At 38.8% G+C, this 18,094-nt stretch overlaps 2 protein-coding genes across 10 annotated transcripts in view; one reads left to right on the forward strand and one right to left on the reverse strand.

Moving 5' to 3' along the window:
• LOC140930958 (uncharacterized) overlaps positions 1–18,094 on the reverse strand; it is a 64,525-nt gene that overhangs the window by 22,692 nt on the left and 23,739 nt on the right. For 4 of the 9 annotated variants that reach the window (XM_073380681.1, XM_073380685.1, XM_073380686.1 and 1 more), the window contains 7 exons: positions 15,883–15,926; positions 15,072–15,174; positions 14,141–14,336; positions 12,924–13,059; positions 12,042–12,123; positions 11,392–11,457; positions 7,772–11,141 (listed from right to left, as the gene is read on the reverse strand). In XM_073380681.1, coding sequence (XP_073236782.1) covers positions 9,204–11,141; positions 11,392–11,457; positions 12,042–12,123; positions 12,924–13,059; positions 14,141–14,336; positions 15,072–15,174; positions 15,883–15,905 — 2,544 coding nt within the window. In that variant the 5' untranslated portion in view covers positions 15,906–15,926 and the 3' untranslated portion in view covers positions 7,772–9,203. Of the gene's footprint in view, positions 1–7,771; positions 11,142–11,391; positions 11,458–12,041; positions 12,124–12,923; positions 13,060–14,140; positions 14,337–15,071; positions 15,175–15,882; positions 15,927–17,029; positions 17,073–18,094 lie in introns of those variants that run through there. The other 5 variants (XM_073380684.1, XM_073380682.1, XM_073380689.1 and 2 more) reach the window with 4 other exon arrangements.
• On the forward strand, positions 2,383–6,734 carry LOC140929955 (translin-like). The gene is made up of 6 exons (XM_073379634.1): positions 2,383–2,448; positions 3,190–3,280; positions 3,893–3,992; positions 4,784–4,899; positions 5,840–5,925; positions 6,359–6,734. The coding sequence occupies exons 1-6, from the start codon at positions 2,383–2,385 to the stop codon at positions 6,587–6,589; spliced, it is 690 nt and encodes a 229-aa protein (XP_073235735.1). The 3' UTR covers positions 6,590–6,734.

Genomic DNA, 18,094 nt, shown 5'->3' on the forward strand with positions numbered 1-18,094 from the left:
CCAATTCAATTGCTCTCACCGCTTGCTTTGGTGTCAGGATGATATTTGATTTCCAGAGCTAAAACTTTCCAGTAAGTTAGTACAAAAGCCAAGGTTCCATTTTATATTGATTTTATGATCAAGCGGCATATACCAGAGGCCTTTTTTAATAGTCAAAGTTGGCCTTCGTTTTCTAGCATGTCTAACGTCACAAATATGACCTCTTTAGACTTGTCGATTATAAAAATATAAGACATTGTTTTTCAATTTTTCTTCTAAGGTTTTCAAGAGTAAGAACAAAATAATAATTCGGTGAAGTTTCAGTGTCAGGGAATGTTTCTTACGCGTTCACCCTTCTCTCGAAGTTGCCATTGCATCCTGCCGTGTTTTGTTCGAAAAACAGGAATAAAATCGATTTTTTAAACTTTTTTTAATTTCTCCTTTAAAATGAATCGTTTGAACCCAAAACTATTTTTCCTTAAATTAGGTCACTAAAAGGGATGTTTTGGCAAAATAAGAAAAAATTCGATTTTTTGACGAGTGTCTTGCGATTCTCGATTTTCTCAGAAAATGGCTCTTAAAAGCTGATTTCAGTGCATTGCTGGAGTAAGGTTAAGGACGTCGACGCAGTTCACTACAAAGAAAACAAACAAAACTCTTCTGACAGTTGATTTTTTGATTAATTTTCTGCGCATTTACATCTCCACCTTATCAGAAAATGGTTTATTTTAACGAAGAGAAGATTGTTTAGATGAAGTGTCGTTTTTTGCTTGAATTGTTAAGGTATAGTCCCCAGTTAAGGCCATTCCCACTTCAAGCCTTAACTAAAGTTATACTGACAGATTAGCCCTTAAGCTTGTCAGGCGAAACCAGCTTATTAATAAGTACACTTTATTTCAAAAAGAATTAAAAGTTATTTTACGTATCATTTTTTACCCCTGAATTTCTCTGTAATTAGGTAATAATGCCCTTCAGCAAATTTTTGCCCTTGAACTTTATTCATAACTAGCTTAAAATTCCCTGTGATATGGAAGGGGCACAATCATGACTCTGATGGCTGTTGGGTTTGTCCATTGATCGATTCGAAAGATCTAACTCTTGCATACTGGCCAAAGACCTTGTGTTGTTCCACACCCGCAACTTACTTTTGATGACCATGTTTTAAAAACCACCTCATCTTGTGTGTCAAGTCTTGCGCAAATAAGTCGCGTTAAACATGTTTTAGATCGTAATCAGCTCGTGACGGTAATGAATGCCTTGGTCTTTAATAATGAAATGACAGCGCTGTTCTACCGTGTGGTCAAATACATCGAACAAAAATATCTCTAGACTACAGTCAGTGCAGAACTTTGCCGCGAGAATTATTTCAGAAACCTGGAATGGTCACATAACCCCCGTATAAAATTAAACATCTGTTCTTCCGGGACGCTGTCATGGCTGCAGGGCGTGTAAAACGAAAACGTCCTATATTATATTGAAGTCAAGAGCCATTCAGGGGTCTTTTTAGTACAGCGTGGTGCACATTAATGGAAAAATTTAGACAGTACTCTTAAAGCCGCAAAATCGATTCAAACTTTTAGATTTTGCCTCAAAAAATAAATTGATTACTTCCTTTTTAAATAGCATCAAGAACATGTAAAGATAGTATTCTATAATCATTCCAATCCTTAGTGACGTGGGATTGCGGATTCCAAAAGAAAATTTCCTAGATTCAGAAATCCGGATTCCCTAACTTGGGGCGAAAATGTGCTAAGTCAGTAGAGTTGAAAAGGGGCAAATTCCGTCTTGATAGGGATTACCTTTCATGAGCTAAAATAGCCAGTATTAGTACAAACCTCATTGACATGCATTAAAATTAAACACTATTAAAAGAAAACAGATCATTTTTCTTGTTTGTTCTGGCTACCTCAATCGCATGTTTTGGAAACCTCTCAGTGAATCCTCAGTTTTTTGCAATTATATTGAAAGTAGTTTTGGTCTGAGCTATTTGAGCTCAAAAGTCATTAGAGCTCGACTTTTGGTCGTTTTTACCAGGATTTTATATGATTCATATATAATTCATTTCATATACATTTGTCACGTTGTTATTATTATTATATGGTTAAGGTCGCAGTTCACTACAAAGAAAAAAAACAAAACTCTTCTGACAGTTGATTTTTTGATTAATTTTCTGCTCATTACATCTCCACCTTATCAGAAAAATGGTTTATTTTAACGAAGAGAAGATTGTTTAGATAAAGTGTCGTTTCTTGCTAGAACTGTTGAGGTATAGTCCCCAGTTAAGGCAGTTCCCACTTCAAGCCTTAACTAAAGTTGTACTGACAGATTGGCCCTTTTGAGGGGCTGTGTCACGGCAGTCAGTTCATTTTGTTCAATTTTGCCAGTTATTCGCCCACAATCGCTATGGAACTTAAAGTAGGCAAAGAAATTACATGTAAACAGACACAAGCAGAGACTCCAGACAAACAAGTATGTCTCCTGGGCATTATTTTTGAAGTTGCAAACAGCAGAGATCAACTTTGAAAAGCTGTTAGGCTGAACAGTTTTCAAAAACCCTAATTTCAGTCCGTTTAAATCTTCAGTTTTGCCCATCCGTGGCATCTGTTGCATCTGTTGTGTTACTTTAACCTTCCTTTAATGTTTTAAGCGGTTATTTTCCCGTTTTTCTTAATTTAACGGGCATTTTGTAATTACCTAATCTGTAGCTGGTCACGTGACCAAAATGTGATTTTGAAAATTACGAATTACTGCTTTCTGAACACAAATTTTGCACTTAAACTTCAAGGAAAATGTTGAAAAAATGATGGGGTAACGTTTGCAGCACATCTGAGCATAACTATCAAAAGTTTAACAAGATGTAAGAAAAACTAGTTTTGGTCGCCATGTTGGAGGGCAAGAGTATGCCCTCCAACATGGCGGCCAATAGAAATCATACTACTTTGTTGAAAAATCAAAGTGCCATAAAATATCTCCCTTAAATGCTTTTCCTCTCAAATTTCGGGTGTAAGATAAGTTTTATGTGCTCTGTCAATTTTTGGCATCAGCAGGATTCTAACTAATTGTTTAAGGGAAGTATTGATCACGTGACCCCTTAGCGCAAGTGGCCTATTTCTCACAAGTTTGCCTACTCGTCAAGATGGCATCAAAAACCATGACAAGGTCTATCTTACAAGTACCTGATAGCCATTATTTATATTTACTATCTTTCAGGAAATCCGCACAGTAACACGTGTGTTAGAGCAGTCAGCAAGAGAAATCCTAGCTGTGTTACAAGCAGTCCATCAAACACCTAACCCTGAAGGTACATGCACATGTCTGCCGTAGCTCTTCATGAGCCAACTCCCTTATCAACATAAAACTATAACATCAATTATTTATATATATATCAAATTTGACAAAGCATGAGGTCAGGATGCCTGGATATTGGCCAAGTTCCTGTCAAGGAGTGACAAAGATGGTTAAATCTAACAAAATTTGCAAACCTGGTGAGAATTAACTAAGAATTTGGTGAATATTCAAGTGAGATGGCAAGTTGCATGCAATTGTAGACATACCTCAAAATAAAAATAATAGTAAATGGTTGAAATCTAGAGGTGTCGTTAATTAAGAAACTATTGTTTAACCATAAGGTGTCTTCTTCACTTTAATAAACATTTACATTGTATTGGTCATATCACTCTGTAGAACTCCCCCCCCCCCTTGAAATCCTTGGAACTCCCCCCTGTGGGAAAAGGTGCTAGTAGGTTTAGCTCAATTGCAATTATTGTGATGGTTGCTGTTGGAACCCACATAGTGGATCATATGTGCCTTGTAAATAGCCCCAAAGATTTATTTTGCACTTCTCTCATTTATGCTGTATGCATGTGATGATTAAAGTAATTCTCTTTATGCATGTCTTGTCTTACTCTGGCAGTTGTTAAAAGGATATGTGATAAAAGCAGACATATGTTTTCCGCTGTCAAGTCACAATATAAGAATCTTATGGAAAAGATTCCTGTAGGGCAATATTACAGGTGAACTGGTGCATCATTGTTATTGATACAGTAAATATTATTCATAATTTAGTTATCCGACTTCTTGTTTAAGTATAAATCTTCAAAGGTCTTTTCAAATTATTTTCCCAGCAGTACTTATAATCATACTGTAGATACAAAATGAATTGTCTGTCCAAACTGCCCAAAGCGTTATAGCCTTCTTTTCCAGCTTCTGCTGGAACTTTGAGCCTTTCAGCTTTCTCTCCCCCTCTTCTTTTGCTTCTTCCCGTTTTCTTTTCTTTGTTTCGCATTCACTAGAGATAGATTTACATGTAGTCCAATAAAGCTGGAAAGATAAATAAAAACTAGGTTTCATTTTGGTGGAAAGAGTTTATGAGGAAGCTTTTAGTAGCTTAGAATTAGTTGGAAGGAAGTGTAGGTGGGTAGTAGAACAAGGTTTACATGGGAATTTTCAGTTCAGCTTTGTACTGTATGAGGCTTCCAACCCCCCTCCCCGCCTTCTTTTTTCCTTTTTTTTTTTCTCTTACCTCCTGGACTGAATTGAACTCGTTCTGGTATGGTTTCTCTTCCCCCTTCATAAGTTAGATTAGCCTGCGAAGGCATCCGTTTCTCCTCCCTCTTCGCCGAAATGTTTTCGCAGGCTAAAGTTAGATGACAAAGTTGCCCTTGACCGTTAAAACGACGTCATAAGCGGTAGAAAGGACGTGGATCCTCACGGACGGCTCAGGGGCAAATAGGTTAAAGTAATGCTAAATAATACTGCTCCGTTTTTGACATTCTGCTCTGCATGTTTTATACACGTATTGTAGGTTTTGCGATCATTGGCGCTTTGTGAGCCAGAGATTTGCTTTCCCTGGTGCGTTTATTTTGTACTTAGAAAGTGAAAGACTCATTACGAGGCAGGAGCTAGCAGAAATGCTTGGAGGTCAGTTTTTTTAAAGAATAAAATGTGTAAAACATAAAAACAAGGAAACGTTGCGCAGGGTCCTAGAAGTGGGATGAGAGTGAAGTGAAATGACATCGAAGTGTTTTAAAACTCAAGTGGAACCAAGAACCCCAGGTGATTGATTTCACTGCTTAGTTTTGAACAATTTGACGTCATTTCTATGGTCGATAAGAGTATAGAACGTGGGAAATTGTTATCCATTTGTTTTCTTGCAATATCATTCTTGACAGTTTTTGACTTCCTTTCCGGTGAATTTTCTCAGAATATCGCGCGACTAAGAAAAAGAGAAACAAATTACGCCACCTTTACGTCATTCCAATGGTCTGTACTATTATCGACCATATCTCTCGATCAATGAACTGGCGAAAAATCGCTCAGTTATTGAAAACAAACTCTTTCACTTTTAGAATGATAAGAAAACCGAGACAGCACGTTATAATTTGTATTAATATAGCTGAAAAGTCCACAATCTTAACGTGTAGGACTGTTCGAATGGGCAGTCTGGTCACTGGTATATCATTATAATATGCCTTCCATTTTTTTAGTTCACCTAAATACTCACGTTAAAGTCCTTTCGTTTCGTTTACAGATTGCGCGCTGGCCAATATTTTTTGCTAAAGTACATACCCAACCCAATATATGGGCGAAAGGCTTTATCGCTGCGGTCTTGATTTATCATCTGAAGTTTGGTCGTTTCGAAACAAAGTCGTTTCGATTCAGGCCGTTTCGATACGAAGCAGTGAAATTGCACAAAAATTTCGATCAATACAAGTATAGTTTGCGGGTGAACATGAAAAACCTTTTGGGTGAAAATTTTTCGTTCCTGAAGCCAAGTACTCTGAGCACTAAACGTCGAACTATTTACACCTGAACTGAATAAACTTGTATCGAAACGACCTCTTTTCTCTTATCGTTTCAGTTCAGGTAGATCGCAGTACATCTGATGGTTTTCACATTGATCTGGATGATTTTTTAACCGGTCTCCTTCTGCTGGCTAATGAGCTGGTGAGTCTACATTTAAATGTAATATTCTGCTGGCCTTTACCGTGGTTACCAGATACTTTCCTTGGGCAGTTTCTGATTTCAGCCAAGTCTTTATAGGGACTCGTTCGTAGCTTCGGCCTCAGGCCAATATGTACATGCAAGGCATCCCTGCTGTACTCCATCGCCCGCGCGCGAGAAAAGTATCACCCCATGGTAAGGTTATCTAAGACAGTCTTGGATTCTGGATTCCACGCTGCGGATTCCGGATTTTAGATACTGGATTCCGGATTCTTTGGGCTAAATTCCGGATTCCAAGGCTTTGGATTCCGGATTCCACAAGCAAAAATTTCCCGGATCTGGAACCCAGATTACTTTACAAGGGGCGACCGGGTAGCTTGCCGTGTCACTACACGTCATATTCCAGGCTAAAATTTCCTCTTATCTTCTCTTCCAGTCGCGGTTTGCGGTGAATAGTGTAACAGCTGCGGATTATGGCCGGCCGTTCAGAATAGCTGCGTTTGTAGCAGAACTCGACGCGGGTTTCAGACTGTTAAATCTCAAAAATGACTCACTTAGAAAGAAGTTTGACGGCCTCAAATACGACCTCAAGAAAATCGAAGAAGTCGTGTACGATCTTACCATAAGAGGACTGAAACCAGCTTCTGCAGTCACAGAAACAACTTAAGTTGTCAAAGTGTTGTTGTAATAGAATTTGTTGTTGTTGTTAATTTATTTGTTTTTCTTTTCCTGGAAACGTTTCCAGGGCAGATGAAATCATTCCTCGGTACCACTGATATTGAGGAATGATTTCATCTGCCAACTTGTCGAAAACCCTCTTATTCTGTTTACCTATGAGCGGCACACTGGGTAAATAAGTTTGGTTTAAGTGCCCAGAGGGCCTGATATTTTGGATCATTATACGTTTCTGGGAAACTGCCCACCTACCCCTCTCCTAAGCCAACATTTTACCCTAAGTGAGAAGTAAGTGTTAATGTTGGCTCAGGGAGGGGGAGGGGACTCCGCTTATCAAAGGGGTGGGAATGCTCGTCGTCTCGCTTAGGGGTTTAAATTTCGGATTTTGGCCTCACTTAGGGTGTTCTGGGCAAAACGCCATCATATTTAGCCGTGAAGGTCTCGTTTAGGGTTGCACGCGAAAAAATATAGAAATATTTATTATATAGACACGAGTGTTTTACTGGAAAATATACCACTCGTAAAATTCATAAAAACTACATCCGGGACCAGATTGGTTTATTTTCCATAATCTCACACGTGAGTTTATCGATGACGTAATTTCGGTCATTTCCCTCTATTATTTTATCAATGTCTTTTTGTCTATATAATAAAAAGAACATTACACGGCAGCTTGAAGATATGAATTTTTTTTTCTCGTAAAATTCATTCGCCACCGTGTAATATCCTCTATATATTTGATATGTATATTTTTTAATTCGTTTTATTTACTCCATTCAGATAATCCAAGTTTTCTTATTTGTCTGTGTTTTAACATGGTTTCTTTTAGGAGTCAAAAAAAGCTTGGGCCACGCCCAGATCGGTCTCCCTTAGGGGTTTAATTCAAAATTTCCAACGAACATCCCCACCCCTTTCATATGCAGAGTCCCCCCCCCCCCCCCGGTGGGTTGGCCTAGGGGAGAGGGAGGTGGGCAGATTCCGAGAAACATTTAATGGTCCGATGTGTTCTGGTAAGCCAGTCCTCAATAGGTCAATGATCGAGCTCACCCGAGATATTTTATCGCTGGAAAAAAGAAATAATAAAAATTAATGTGAAAATCAAAATGGCTATGTAACGAATAGCTTTGTATGCACACGCATCTTTCACTGTCATAGGCAATCAATTACGAAGATATCAGCCTTTTTTAGCTCAGCCGAGGTTTATTTTCTTTCTTAAATCTAAATTACATTGATAGTGAGGAGCCGTTGATTAGTTGTGATGAAATTCCTCTAATCATAGATAGTTAAAATTATTCTAGTATACTAAGATCTATTTTCGATGGAAAAAAAATTACAGCTTTACACAGCAGATGCTTGCTTCCTGACGCGTTAATCAAATACCATACAATTTTACTGTCGTATTGTCTTTTGGGTTGTTTTCGTTGTGTCGTGTCAGCAGGAGTGGTGCAGTTGGACCAGTGCCCTGACGTCCTCGTCCCTTTCCTAGGGGGGATGTGTCATTATTGTCTTTCCTAATAGGGAGACGAAGTCGTTACGTCACGTTGCCATGGTAGAAAAGTTTCTGGATCTCAACAAACCGTGCTCCTGCAATTATAGCAGCAAAAATGAGAAGTATGACTTTTCCTTTGCATGGTTGCGCTCAGGAACAAAACGGTAGCCCATACGTTTGTTTCATCATTCGACAATCCAAGTGGCCGTCTCTGTCAAGAAAGATTGTTGAGATCATTGTACCATGGTAACGTGACTTCACACTTCTCTTAGGAAAACCAACTGAGTTCTTTTCAAGAAGGCCGGGAAAGAAGGTGATGGATTCGCGAATGAAGAAAGGGGCAATGGCGTTGTCCCAAATGCGCAAATTTGGAAAAAAAAAAAAGTAACAGCCAACTGATAAGTTAATTTATCACTATCAAGATTGGGCAACCCCTCAAGAGGCCCTCCATGTTTAGATAGTATAGGACTGTTCTAAGAACGGGAGCCTTTCCCGGCCATCTCACCCAATCAGTTAAAGTTTGCATGGCTACTGTCCTACCAAGAACCCGTCAACCTTGAATACGGCGATAGAGGTTGAGGATAAAGTTAAATCTATGTATTGCAGAAGGCTTTTGTACTGTATTTCTTTCTGAAGTGGTAAAAGTTAGCTAAATCAATTAATGATACATTTAATAAAACGTATGTATAAATAAGTGAACAAAACAAAAAAAAGAAAAACAGGCGAGATTAGTCAAAGACGTGGTTGGCAATTGCATCCAGTCAGACACAATTTAATTAAATTCCACAGCTACAGACATGTGGAGACGAACACTGATGAAGTCGCTTGTGAGAAAGTTGTAAAAATGGCTGCTTCAAGGCTTCCACCAAATGTCGTTTACAAAGCAACAATTTTTCTGCCTAAAATTAAGAAATTTTTTTCATTTTGTACTCTTACATTTTGATATATAAAAAGGTGTGCCAAGTTCCCACATATTTCCAGCATACGGGAAAATTTCTAAGAAAAAAAGTTCAGTGTTTTTCAGTTTTTATCTAAACTATCTAACGCTCATTTGTTACTTATACTCGGATATTTCCTTAGTTTGAAAATGTTTTCAAAGGAAAGAAAGGCTATGTTGTTAAAAAGCGCTAACCAAACTGGTCCCATTAAAACCATGGCCTTGAAGAGATTTTTTGATGCTTCTGACATCAGCTACAAGACCAACCACAACGCAAACTGTTATAACGGAAAGGACAACCCAAAAACCTATCTTAAAGTATTTGATTAACAAGGGGCGATCTTTTTGGTCTTCTCTTCCATTTGTGTAATCCTTTGTCAATTTTATTCCTTTCCGCTTGCATATCTCTTCCAATTGTTCGGCAATGGCTGGCCGTCCCACAAAATAGCAACGAGACTTTTTGTGAGCCGACTTCAGAATTTTCTCGAAGTCCATTCGACCATTTATGAGTCGGGTATGGGTTTCTGCAGCTGGACTTTCATCGGCTTCGTTGAGTTCCTCTCGCGAACTAGAGACGTGAAATTGGAAGGTGACCGTTGCAGCATTCTTGTTTTTTATCTTCTTCAGTAGCTCTTCAATGGGTTTACGAAAAAAGTTATAAAATGCCTTGCTTCGGACCGAGTAGAAGATGTCAATCGCAATTTGTTTATGGCTTGGTGAGCTTCTTTGCGATGGTGCTGTGTGGGCCAGAAAGCTCAAGATATCCAAGAGATAACCACATCCGGAGCCTGTTGCGAACAGAAGATAGTGTGAAGGGCGCTCCGTATCTTCTGACTCTCTAACAAGTTGATGGTACAGCTTCGCAACAGACGAACGATAAGGTCCCCACACATGCAGAAGAGACGTTTTCTCAACCTCTGCCAGCCAATTTGTCCAAGGGAGGCACAATTGCTTGTCATCATCAATTATCGACATTACAAAACCAATGTCCCAGGTAGAATCTTGCGACAAATTTCCAAACGTTGTGAAAGGATGTGATCTCTGAGGCAAAATTTCGGTGTTGTCCCTAACTTGATGGTGAAGATAATAGACATCGCCAACAGCGATTTTCACGTTTTTAGCAAGTTTCACATAGAGGACAACATACTCGTTGTTTCCAAGAACTTCTTTCCGCACAATGTGACCCCGGTGATATCGATACAGGAAAATGGAAAGAATTCGGTCTACACACCAAATGATGAGGATGGGTAGATTGAAGACATGTGCCAGTCCGTGAGTGATCTTCCGAATGTTGTCAATGGCGTACCAGATCCCAGCAAATGCGTGCAATGTCATGGCCAAAGAGTAACTTCGATGGTTGAGATAATTTGATCTGCTCAGGGGAAACAGTAAGCAAAACAACATGATCATGAGCACAAATCGGTAGATCTCGTCAGAGGTTAGGTGAACTCCGGTGTGATCGTTGAACGTCCAGCCTTGGACGGCTGCAGGGTCCCAGATCTTGGACCAATTCAAATGCCCTGGAGAGGAACTGTAGTTGAAGTTACTCGGTGGGTAGTATTTGAGTGCTGTTCCGTCTATGAGGGGAGGAACAAAGATCACCAGAACGTGGGCAAGCGAAGGAATGGCGATCAGGAAGATACCTGCTAATCTGTGAATTCTCACGTGAACTTCACGAATGCCTTCGACAGTTAGCCACCCTGGACAGGTTTCGGCGATAAAATTTGGGAAGCACCATAGCATCGTGTAGAACATGAGATTCTGGGACGTGATGATGAGACGTGCTGTAACAGCCCAAACCACATTGGTGATCGTCTCGCCCAAGTTGGTCCCCCAGATACGTTTGGGAAGCTTTCCTCCTCTTTTTAGAACCGCATCACCTTGGAGAACGAAGTGATCAACGACACATAGTGTTGTCAGAACTAAGAATACGATCCACACCAAAGCTTCGTATGAAATAGAAAACCGCCCTCGATTTCGCCGGACGGCAGTTGCACTTGGTTTTGACGAGGATTGCGATTTGTGTTCAGGAATATCAACAGATATAGATGTTGAAGAAGTTGACGCAGTATTTTTCCTTGAAGATACGTGAGCTTTTCCAGAAAAATCTGCCAGTTCCTGATTAAGGAAAAAATATATTCGAAATCTGTTAGTGGCTAGAGACACATCCGACATCGAATCGCAGACATTTATGAGTATTGACTCATTACAAGTCCTTCAAATGTGCATGAAAATAAGCACATATTAATTAATTTATTATTAGTGAAACCATTGTACTGGATTCTGAGGTAATCGAGGAACTGATCAATGTCCGCAATTTCAAGGGGTACATGTAAAAGTATAATGAACCCTTATACAAAAATCTCACCTTCAAATCATGGAAGAACTCTTGATGTCTAAATCCCAGGTCGTCTGTGTATATTTCCATGATAACCTATATAATTAATAGTTATAATAACATAGTTCATGTCAAAACGTGAGGTATAGTCAGTGGCAATCATCATTTGCTCACTGTCCCCGGATACCAGTATTTATTCACCTGACAGATAATGGTCCGACATGAGGGCACAGGTGGAGAGTCATTGCCGAATGAAAGATACAGAACGACTTTCTGTCAACTCAGTTCTAAAGTGCAATCATGGACAAATTCTCAAGACACATTGCATTTGTGGGGCTCTCTTTTAATTTCACATGCCCAACCCCTCCCCCACCCCACAAACAACGATGAATGCGTATATCCCGAATTTTTCCCGAGTTTCAACTTTGTACAGGATGGGGAAAGGGGGGACTGCAAGATATTTTTAAAAAGCTGGACTGTTATTTGCTGTTGTTGTTGTTGTAAAAACACCCAAAAATTGTAGAAATTCAGGACTACAGCATCACTATCCCAAGGACTTTTATCTAGAATTATAGTTATTAGCAAACTATCTCCCTTAAAAAAGTGGGTTTTTATTTTAAAAAAACGCTTTCTTGCTGTTTTGCGTCGCTTTTCTGTATTTCAGCTAATGTCTTTCTCACCTTCATATCCTCTCGATCAATGGCCTCACTTATATGCTGAAATAATTGCTCCTCGTCAAATTCCACGTCATCAATTTTATTGCTAAGGAAAAAGTACAAATATATGAAAAACGTCAAGATAAATTTGGTGGATAATAGATTTGTCCGTCTGCTTTGTCTTGACGAGCTCGCCTATTTTCCGCGTACTAGAGAAGAATTTCGAATATTTCCGTGTTGAAGTCTGGTTCTTTCACTTCACCAAAGAGTGCATGGACAGTTGCATGTAAGGTGAAGGGTTACTTAAGTATTCAGTGAGGTACAAATCAGGCCAAATTTTGAGTCCCGTCAAAAATCCTGTCTGGGTGGAAAACAGCCCAAGTCGTAGAGAATATAGCCCTTTTTTTTCAGCTCTGCCGACTTTTTTTTGGGATCGTTTTCATATGACGTGCGCCCATCAAAAATTCAAGTCATTGTTGTCGTTTCATCTCGTTTACATGTTGTTTAGGGTTATGACTGGAACTAATTGAGTTTGATCCATTGGCAGCATGTACTGATACGCCCTCTGTAGCATTCGTCCGCTTGAATGTTTTTCAAATATTCAAGCCTGCAAGTTCAACGGGTATACGCGTATGAATCCCTAGCTTAAAAGTCGACATTTCGCGACGCCAATAACTCTTTCCCCACGAAATAGTGCAGAAATTCTTTGCTGATAACGCTTCACTTCCCAGATCTGGGTAGTGCTTCTGATCAGTTGGAGCAAACTTCCCACTCGGCACGACCGATAAGAAGCACTACCCAGATCTGGTAACTGGTATCAGAATGGACTGATTTCTACGCTTATCCTTAGACTTAATCTAGCGGGGAAAGTGATATCTGCATGATTTTAGGGGGTATATGAACTACCTGATAGCATCTTGGGAAGTAGGACGTGCGAGTAGATCCATGACATCTTTGTCTTTCAGAGACTGAGCCACCTTTTTCAATATCACTTCTTTAGTTGGTGTTTTAGTTTCTAAATCTGCAGACTGTGCAGTGGTACCTGATAAAAGAAGTAAGAATGGGAAGCTGGAGGCAAGTTATTTGCTAAAGAAAAACATTAGCAATAGTAAGATTGTCCCTTCTCGACCGAGCTGGGAGTGACCCGGCTGGGAAAGCCGAAGTGTTTACGGCGTTTGAGAGATAGGAAGCGTTAAAAGAGAGAGGCGTTTATGCCCATATCTGTAACAAAGTCCACGTAAATAATTTGCTTTCGGCGAATACATCACCACAGATAATAAACAGCAGACTATCCAGTCGCAAATCCCGCTAACGATTGAAATCCGGAATCCAAGTCTTACTTGGAAGGAATCTGGAATCCCGACGTGGTTTCCGGAATCCAAAACCATCTTGGATTACCCTACACTGGGCGACAATGGACCTCTTTAGCTTGTATGTTTTGTTTTCCCAATGCAGGTCATGTGATAATACTCTTGAAAACTGGTTCTTTCCAATTTTGTCTTATTTACTTGCATATGTGCGCATTGAATTTATGAAGAGACAAATTCCCCTGAGACCTTGGGAAAACAAAACGTACAAGCTCAAGTTTATTTCAAAGGTAAAAACACAGGTAGCCCAAGCTCGAAATATGAGCATCGGCGAGCATCGTCATCGTTGCGCAACATTCTAAATATAGGGATTTGTTTGAGGAAAAAACCTATCGTTTCTGTAACCTAGGAATATGAAAGTATTTCAATAAAAAACAGCTTACCTTGTCTTGAATGTGTGTTACGTCTCTCCTGTGTGGTCCATGGGCCGATTTATGGCCGCTAAATGGGTTGTGCTGTAAACGGTTTTCTCTCTATAGAGAGAGGAAACCGTTCACAGTACAAGCCATAAATCGGCCCATGGACCACACAGGAGAGACGTAACACACATTTTCTGTAAGGTAGGCTGTTCTTTATTGAAATCCTTTCATTTTCCTAGGTGACAGAAACGATAGGTTTTTTCTTCATACAAATCCTTATATTTAGAATGTTACGCAACAATGCTGATGTCCGCCGATGCTCATATTTCAAGCTTGGGCTACCTGTGCTAAAAGATGTTTAAAGATGAACAGGGACTAAAACGAGCATGGTACAAACCAGATTCGGCATCGTGCATGAAGCTTGACCAGTTACACTGGTCAGGTCTGTCATCACTGCAGTAGTGACTCTGAATTCCATCCAGCTGTTCTTCCGTCAGAAGTTCTTGAAAACTTTCCTTGCAAGCTTTCCTGAAGTCATCTTTGCTGACATGTCCTTTTCTCAGTGGATCGTATTCGTGAAAAACGTCTTCTAACTTCATTGAAAAAATGAAAAACGAATCACTCAAACTTTGGTAGATACCAAGGAGACTTATGTTTTGGGCCTGTCTACAGCGATTGAAGGTTAAGCTAATAGACCATTTTACAGTTATCCTAGCCTTTGAATGAATGAGAGGCTGAGGTTGATCTTGCCGGTTTTGATACAAACCTCTTTCCTTTTCTTTCTTTTCTTTTATTATGCTTAAAAAATGCTAGTTAGCATAAGAATGACATGATTTACATAACAAAGCAGGAAAGGTTGTATCAAAACAAGGTCAACTCCAGCCTCGTTTCCACCTGTAACTGTAACATGGACCATTAATAATTGTGTTTTAGCATAAAGGACATGTTATATTGTCAAAATTAATACTTAATGTGTTTTTTTTTTTTTCGTGTATTGATGTGTGAGTGAAGGAATAGGTCAGAGGAAAAGAGAGCCCAAACATTGCTTTAGAAAACCTCACAATTCATCTGGTATCCCTACACCCTCGGGCGCTCATAACCCCTCGTTCCAGTAAATAACCCTTACATATTTTTACTGATCGTGTTGATTAATTGATTTATTTATTCTTTTTATTATTATTATTATTTTATTTTATAATTTTATTTATTGTGATGCCTGGTCAATTGAACAAAACATGCTGTGTTTATATTACTTCATAGAGAGTATAAAGTAGATGTTTCTTTCAATCAAGAATATCCAAAATTTTACATCTAGAACATAAACTTACCATAATTCCCTTTTCACGAACAATGCCTCTGACTTTATCCATGGTTTCGTCAAACGTCACCAATGAAGAAGTCGTAGAAGGTGTTTCTTCCCCCGACTTTGTCCTGCAATTAAGATTTGTATTTTGACCCAAGGACTGCATTTAATTAATGTTCAAATCAATGCACGCAAACAAGTCATAAAGGTCTTAGCTGGTCCCCTGGAAGATAGTTACTAGAGGAGACTGGAAAGGAAAGCCGGCAAAAATCAAAGTTGAAGACAACGGTGCTGTAGTTTTTGTTCACAAATTGTGACTGAATAAATTAATGCTATGTTTCTGTTGGTCAGTAAGTTCAAACTGATAGGAATGTTATAGAACGTTGTGCATGGTCAGGTCCAAAAAAGCTAACAAAAACATATAACAAAGAGTCTAACCGGTTTCATAACCATTCTACTTTAATGACTATGCTTGGAGCTCCCTCTTATCGTAATAAACGCAATTCCTCCACCCAAGCACTTTAGAAATGTCGATTTGGTATGCTGGCAATATTATAATCACCCTCTTTAAGCAATGTTGTTTAATCCTAGGGTGAAAACAAAAACCATGGAAGGTTTATTGACTGTAAACACAAAGTAGGTGGGGTTGTATGGGTTTATAAGAAAATAAAAAGAATAATAATAGTAAAATTATGAAAAGAAATGAATAAAAAGAAATAAATAAAAAACTTACATTAGGCAGACGGGCATCAGCCATACCGACTGGCTAGCCGGAAGGAAAAAGAAGTCGTAGAGCGTATATGAGAAGCTATTAATAAAGGATTATGCTTGCTTACCCAGTAATCTCTGACATCTCCATGTGATAATGAGACAATTTGACCTATAAAGTACAATTCATTTAGTGTTTGCATGTTCTAGAAATAATGCAATTTTATGCGCTCCTTCTATAAATTAAAGGTAATCTAAAAAATTGTCCTTAAAAAAACAATTGAAAGTCATAATAATAATAATAATAATAATGATAAAATAATAATAGTAACTTTCTCTTGCAGCATTTTTTACAAACATTAAGGCTCTCTTTTAGTGAACATCCTCGAAATACAACTAAAAAAATTGTCGCCCCACGTAAGGGATTCCGGGTAATTTGTGTATGTGGAATCTGGAATCCTGGGCCCTGGAGTTCTAAATACAGCCCAAGGAATCCGCAATCCCCCTACCGCTTGGAATCAACTTTCAGGCCCTCTGGCCAAAATAACTAAATTTTCATGAATTACGTCAGCGTATTATTTAGAGCATGCCATAGTAACGAGCGAATGCGCATCTGTTGACGTCACGGCCTGGTCACCCATAAAGATTAACCCGGCTCATCCCATTTGAGAAAATAAACCCAAAGTGCTTACTCAAGATTAAAGGGATTAAACGTGACGTTGAGCGAGGTTCTACTTTTGCGCTTTCGTGCGACCTTTCATACATTGCCTCAGTTTTATTTGCGAACGTAAATTTTACGCACGTCCGCACGTAAAAATCCCGCGACAGTGGAAATTAACCCTTACTTAAGAAAATAAACCAAAAGTGCTTACTCAAGCACCTTATGGACCATAAGGTATTGTCTGACTTACAAATAATTTAAAACTTAACTGAACCACAAACGCAACTTTCTTGAAATAATATTTGCAGTGTACAGAAAGACACTGCACGAGACTGATCCACGGGTAAAATTCTAGGTAATCTAGAAGGAACAGTTAATGATTCTAAGACATTGCGATATTGATTCACTTTGAACTTTTTTTATGGATTCATATTATTATTATTAAATTAATAGATACTCGTCATACTCTACGTCTCGCTGCTCTCAGTAGGCCAATATTATTGAAATATCTAGTATTGTAATTTGTAAACCGAGTGCCAAGCTGTCAACAATTAGAACAATGGAGAAATAGTAATAAGAAAAAAAACCGCAGTTAATTGAGCGAAACCACCAACCTCCTTTCTCTTTGAATTAGCTTCCAATGCGTATTTTTGGCTTCTAAGAATAAAAAAAATGAATCAAATTATTGATAAGGGCGATCAAAATGACTCAGTGCAAAAGCATTTACGAGAAGAAAAAGTTGTTTACAAAAAACAACAACAAAAAAAGAAAACTGAGGTGATGGAATAGACAAAAAAAACCGAAGTCTGACTTTCCTTCTGAATCTCGAGAGCAAACAGTTCCTTGTCTTGCTAAGCGTGTTTTGAAAGGAAAGAAGACTATCTTTTTAGTTGTTGAGTTCAAGCGAAGGAAGGAATATTTTCCTAGCAAGAGATCTAAAAAGGGGCCTCTGATTAGCGCAACAAACACATAATTTAGCAAAACAAAGGTGATTTTATTCTTTGAAAACCTAGTAACCACCATAGAACACAAATGATGATGTTCTGATGTACATATAACAATCTTTTTACAAGATGCTTAAATTTTTCTTTGATTTATAGTCAGTTTCAAGTCAAATTTCTAAGCATTACTCCAAGTATGGAAAGTCTCCATATTTTGTCAGGCCCATTTTTTTATATTTTTACCAGATAAATTTAGCTTATCAAAAGGTTCGTTAACATATAATCTTCGTCTAACCTTGTAATAGCCTGAATAGTTGTTTTAAGTACCCATCAGCAAAGGAGCATGACCATACATACGTAGATTACACAGACATATACGAGCTTCAGTGAGCAGTATCGAGGTGAACTGTGATTTTCCGAGTCCCTTAGAGCTGAAAAAATGAAACCATCCATGCATGGTTAGGAGAGCTGGATAACAAAAAGCTTGTTTTGCTTTTATAAAGAAAATAACCCAAACAAAGCCTTGCATTGAGATGATGCACTTGTTATTACATCAAGTTAGCTGGCCCGCCATTTTGGATTTGAAGAGTGTGGGGACTGGACCGAGTTCCCGTCCAATCCTTCTCCCGTTTCGCTGGAATTTTTTCTGTTTTTCATCAGGTGTGTGCGATCTGTTTCAGGATAATTTTATTTTCGATGGCACTTTATTCCTTTGGAGGGGTAAATCACCAGTGCGGT

This window comes from Porites lutea, chromosome 3 (assembly GCF_958299795.1).
Source record: "Porites lutea chromosome 3, jaPorLute2.1, whole genome shotgun sequence".
NCBI lineage: Eukaryota > Metazoa > Cnidaria > Anthozoa > Scleractinia > Poritidae > Porites > Porites lutea.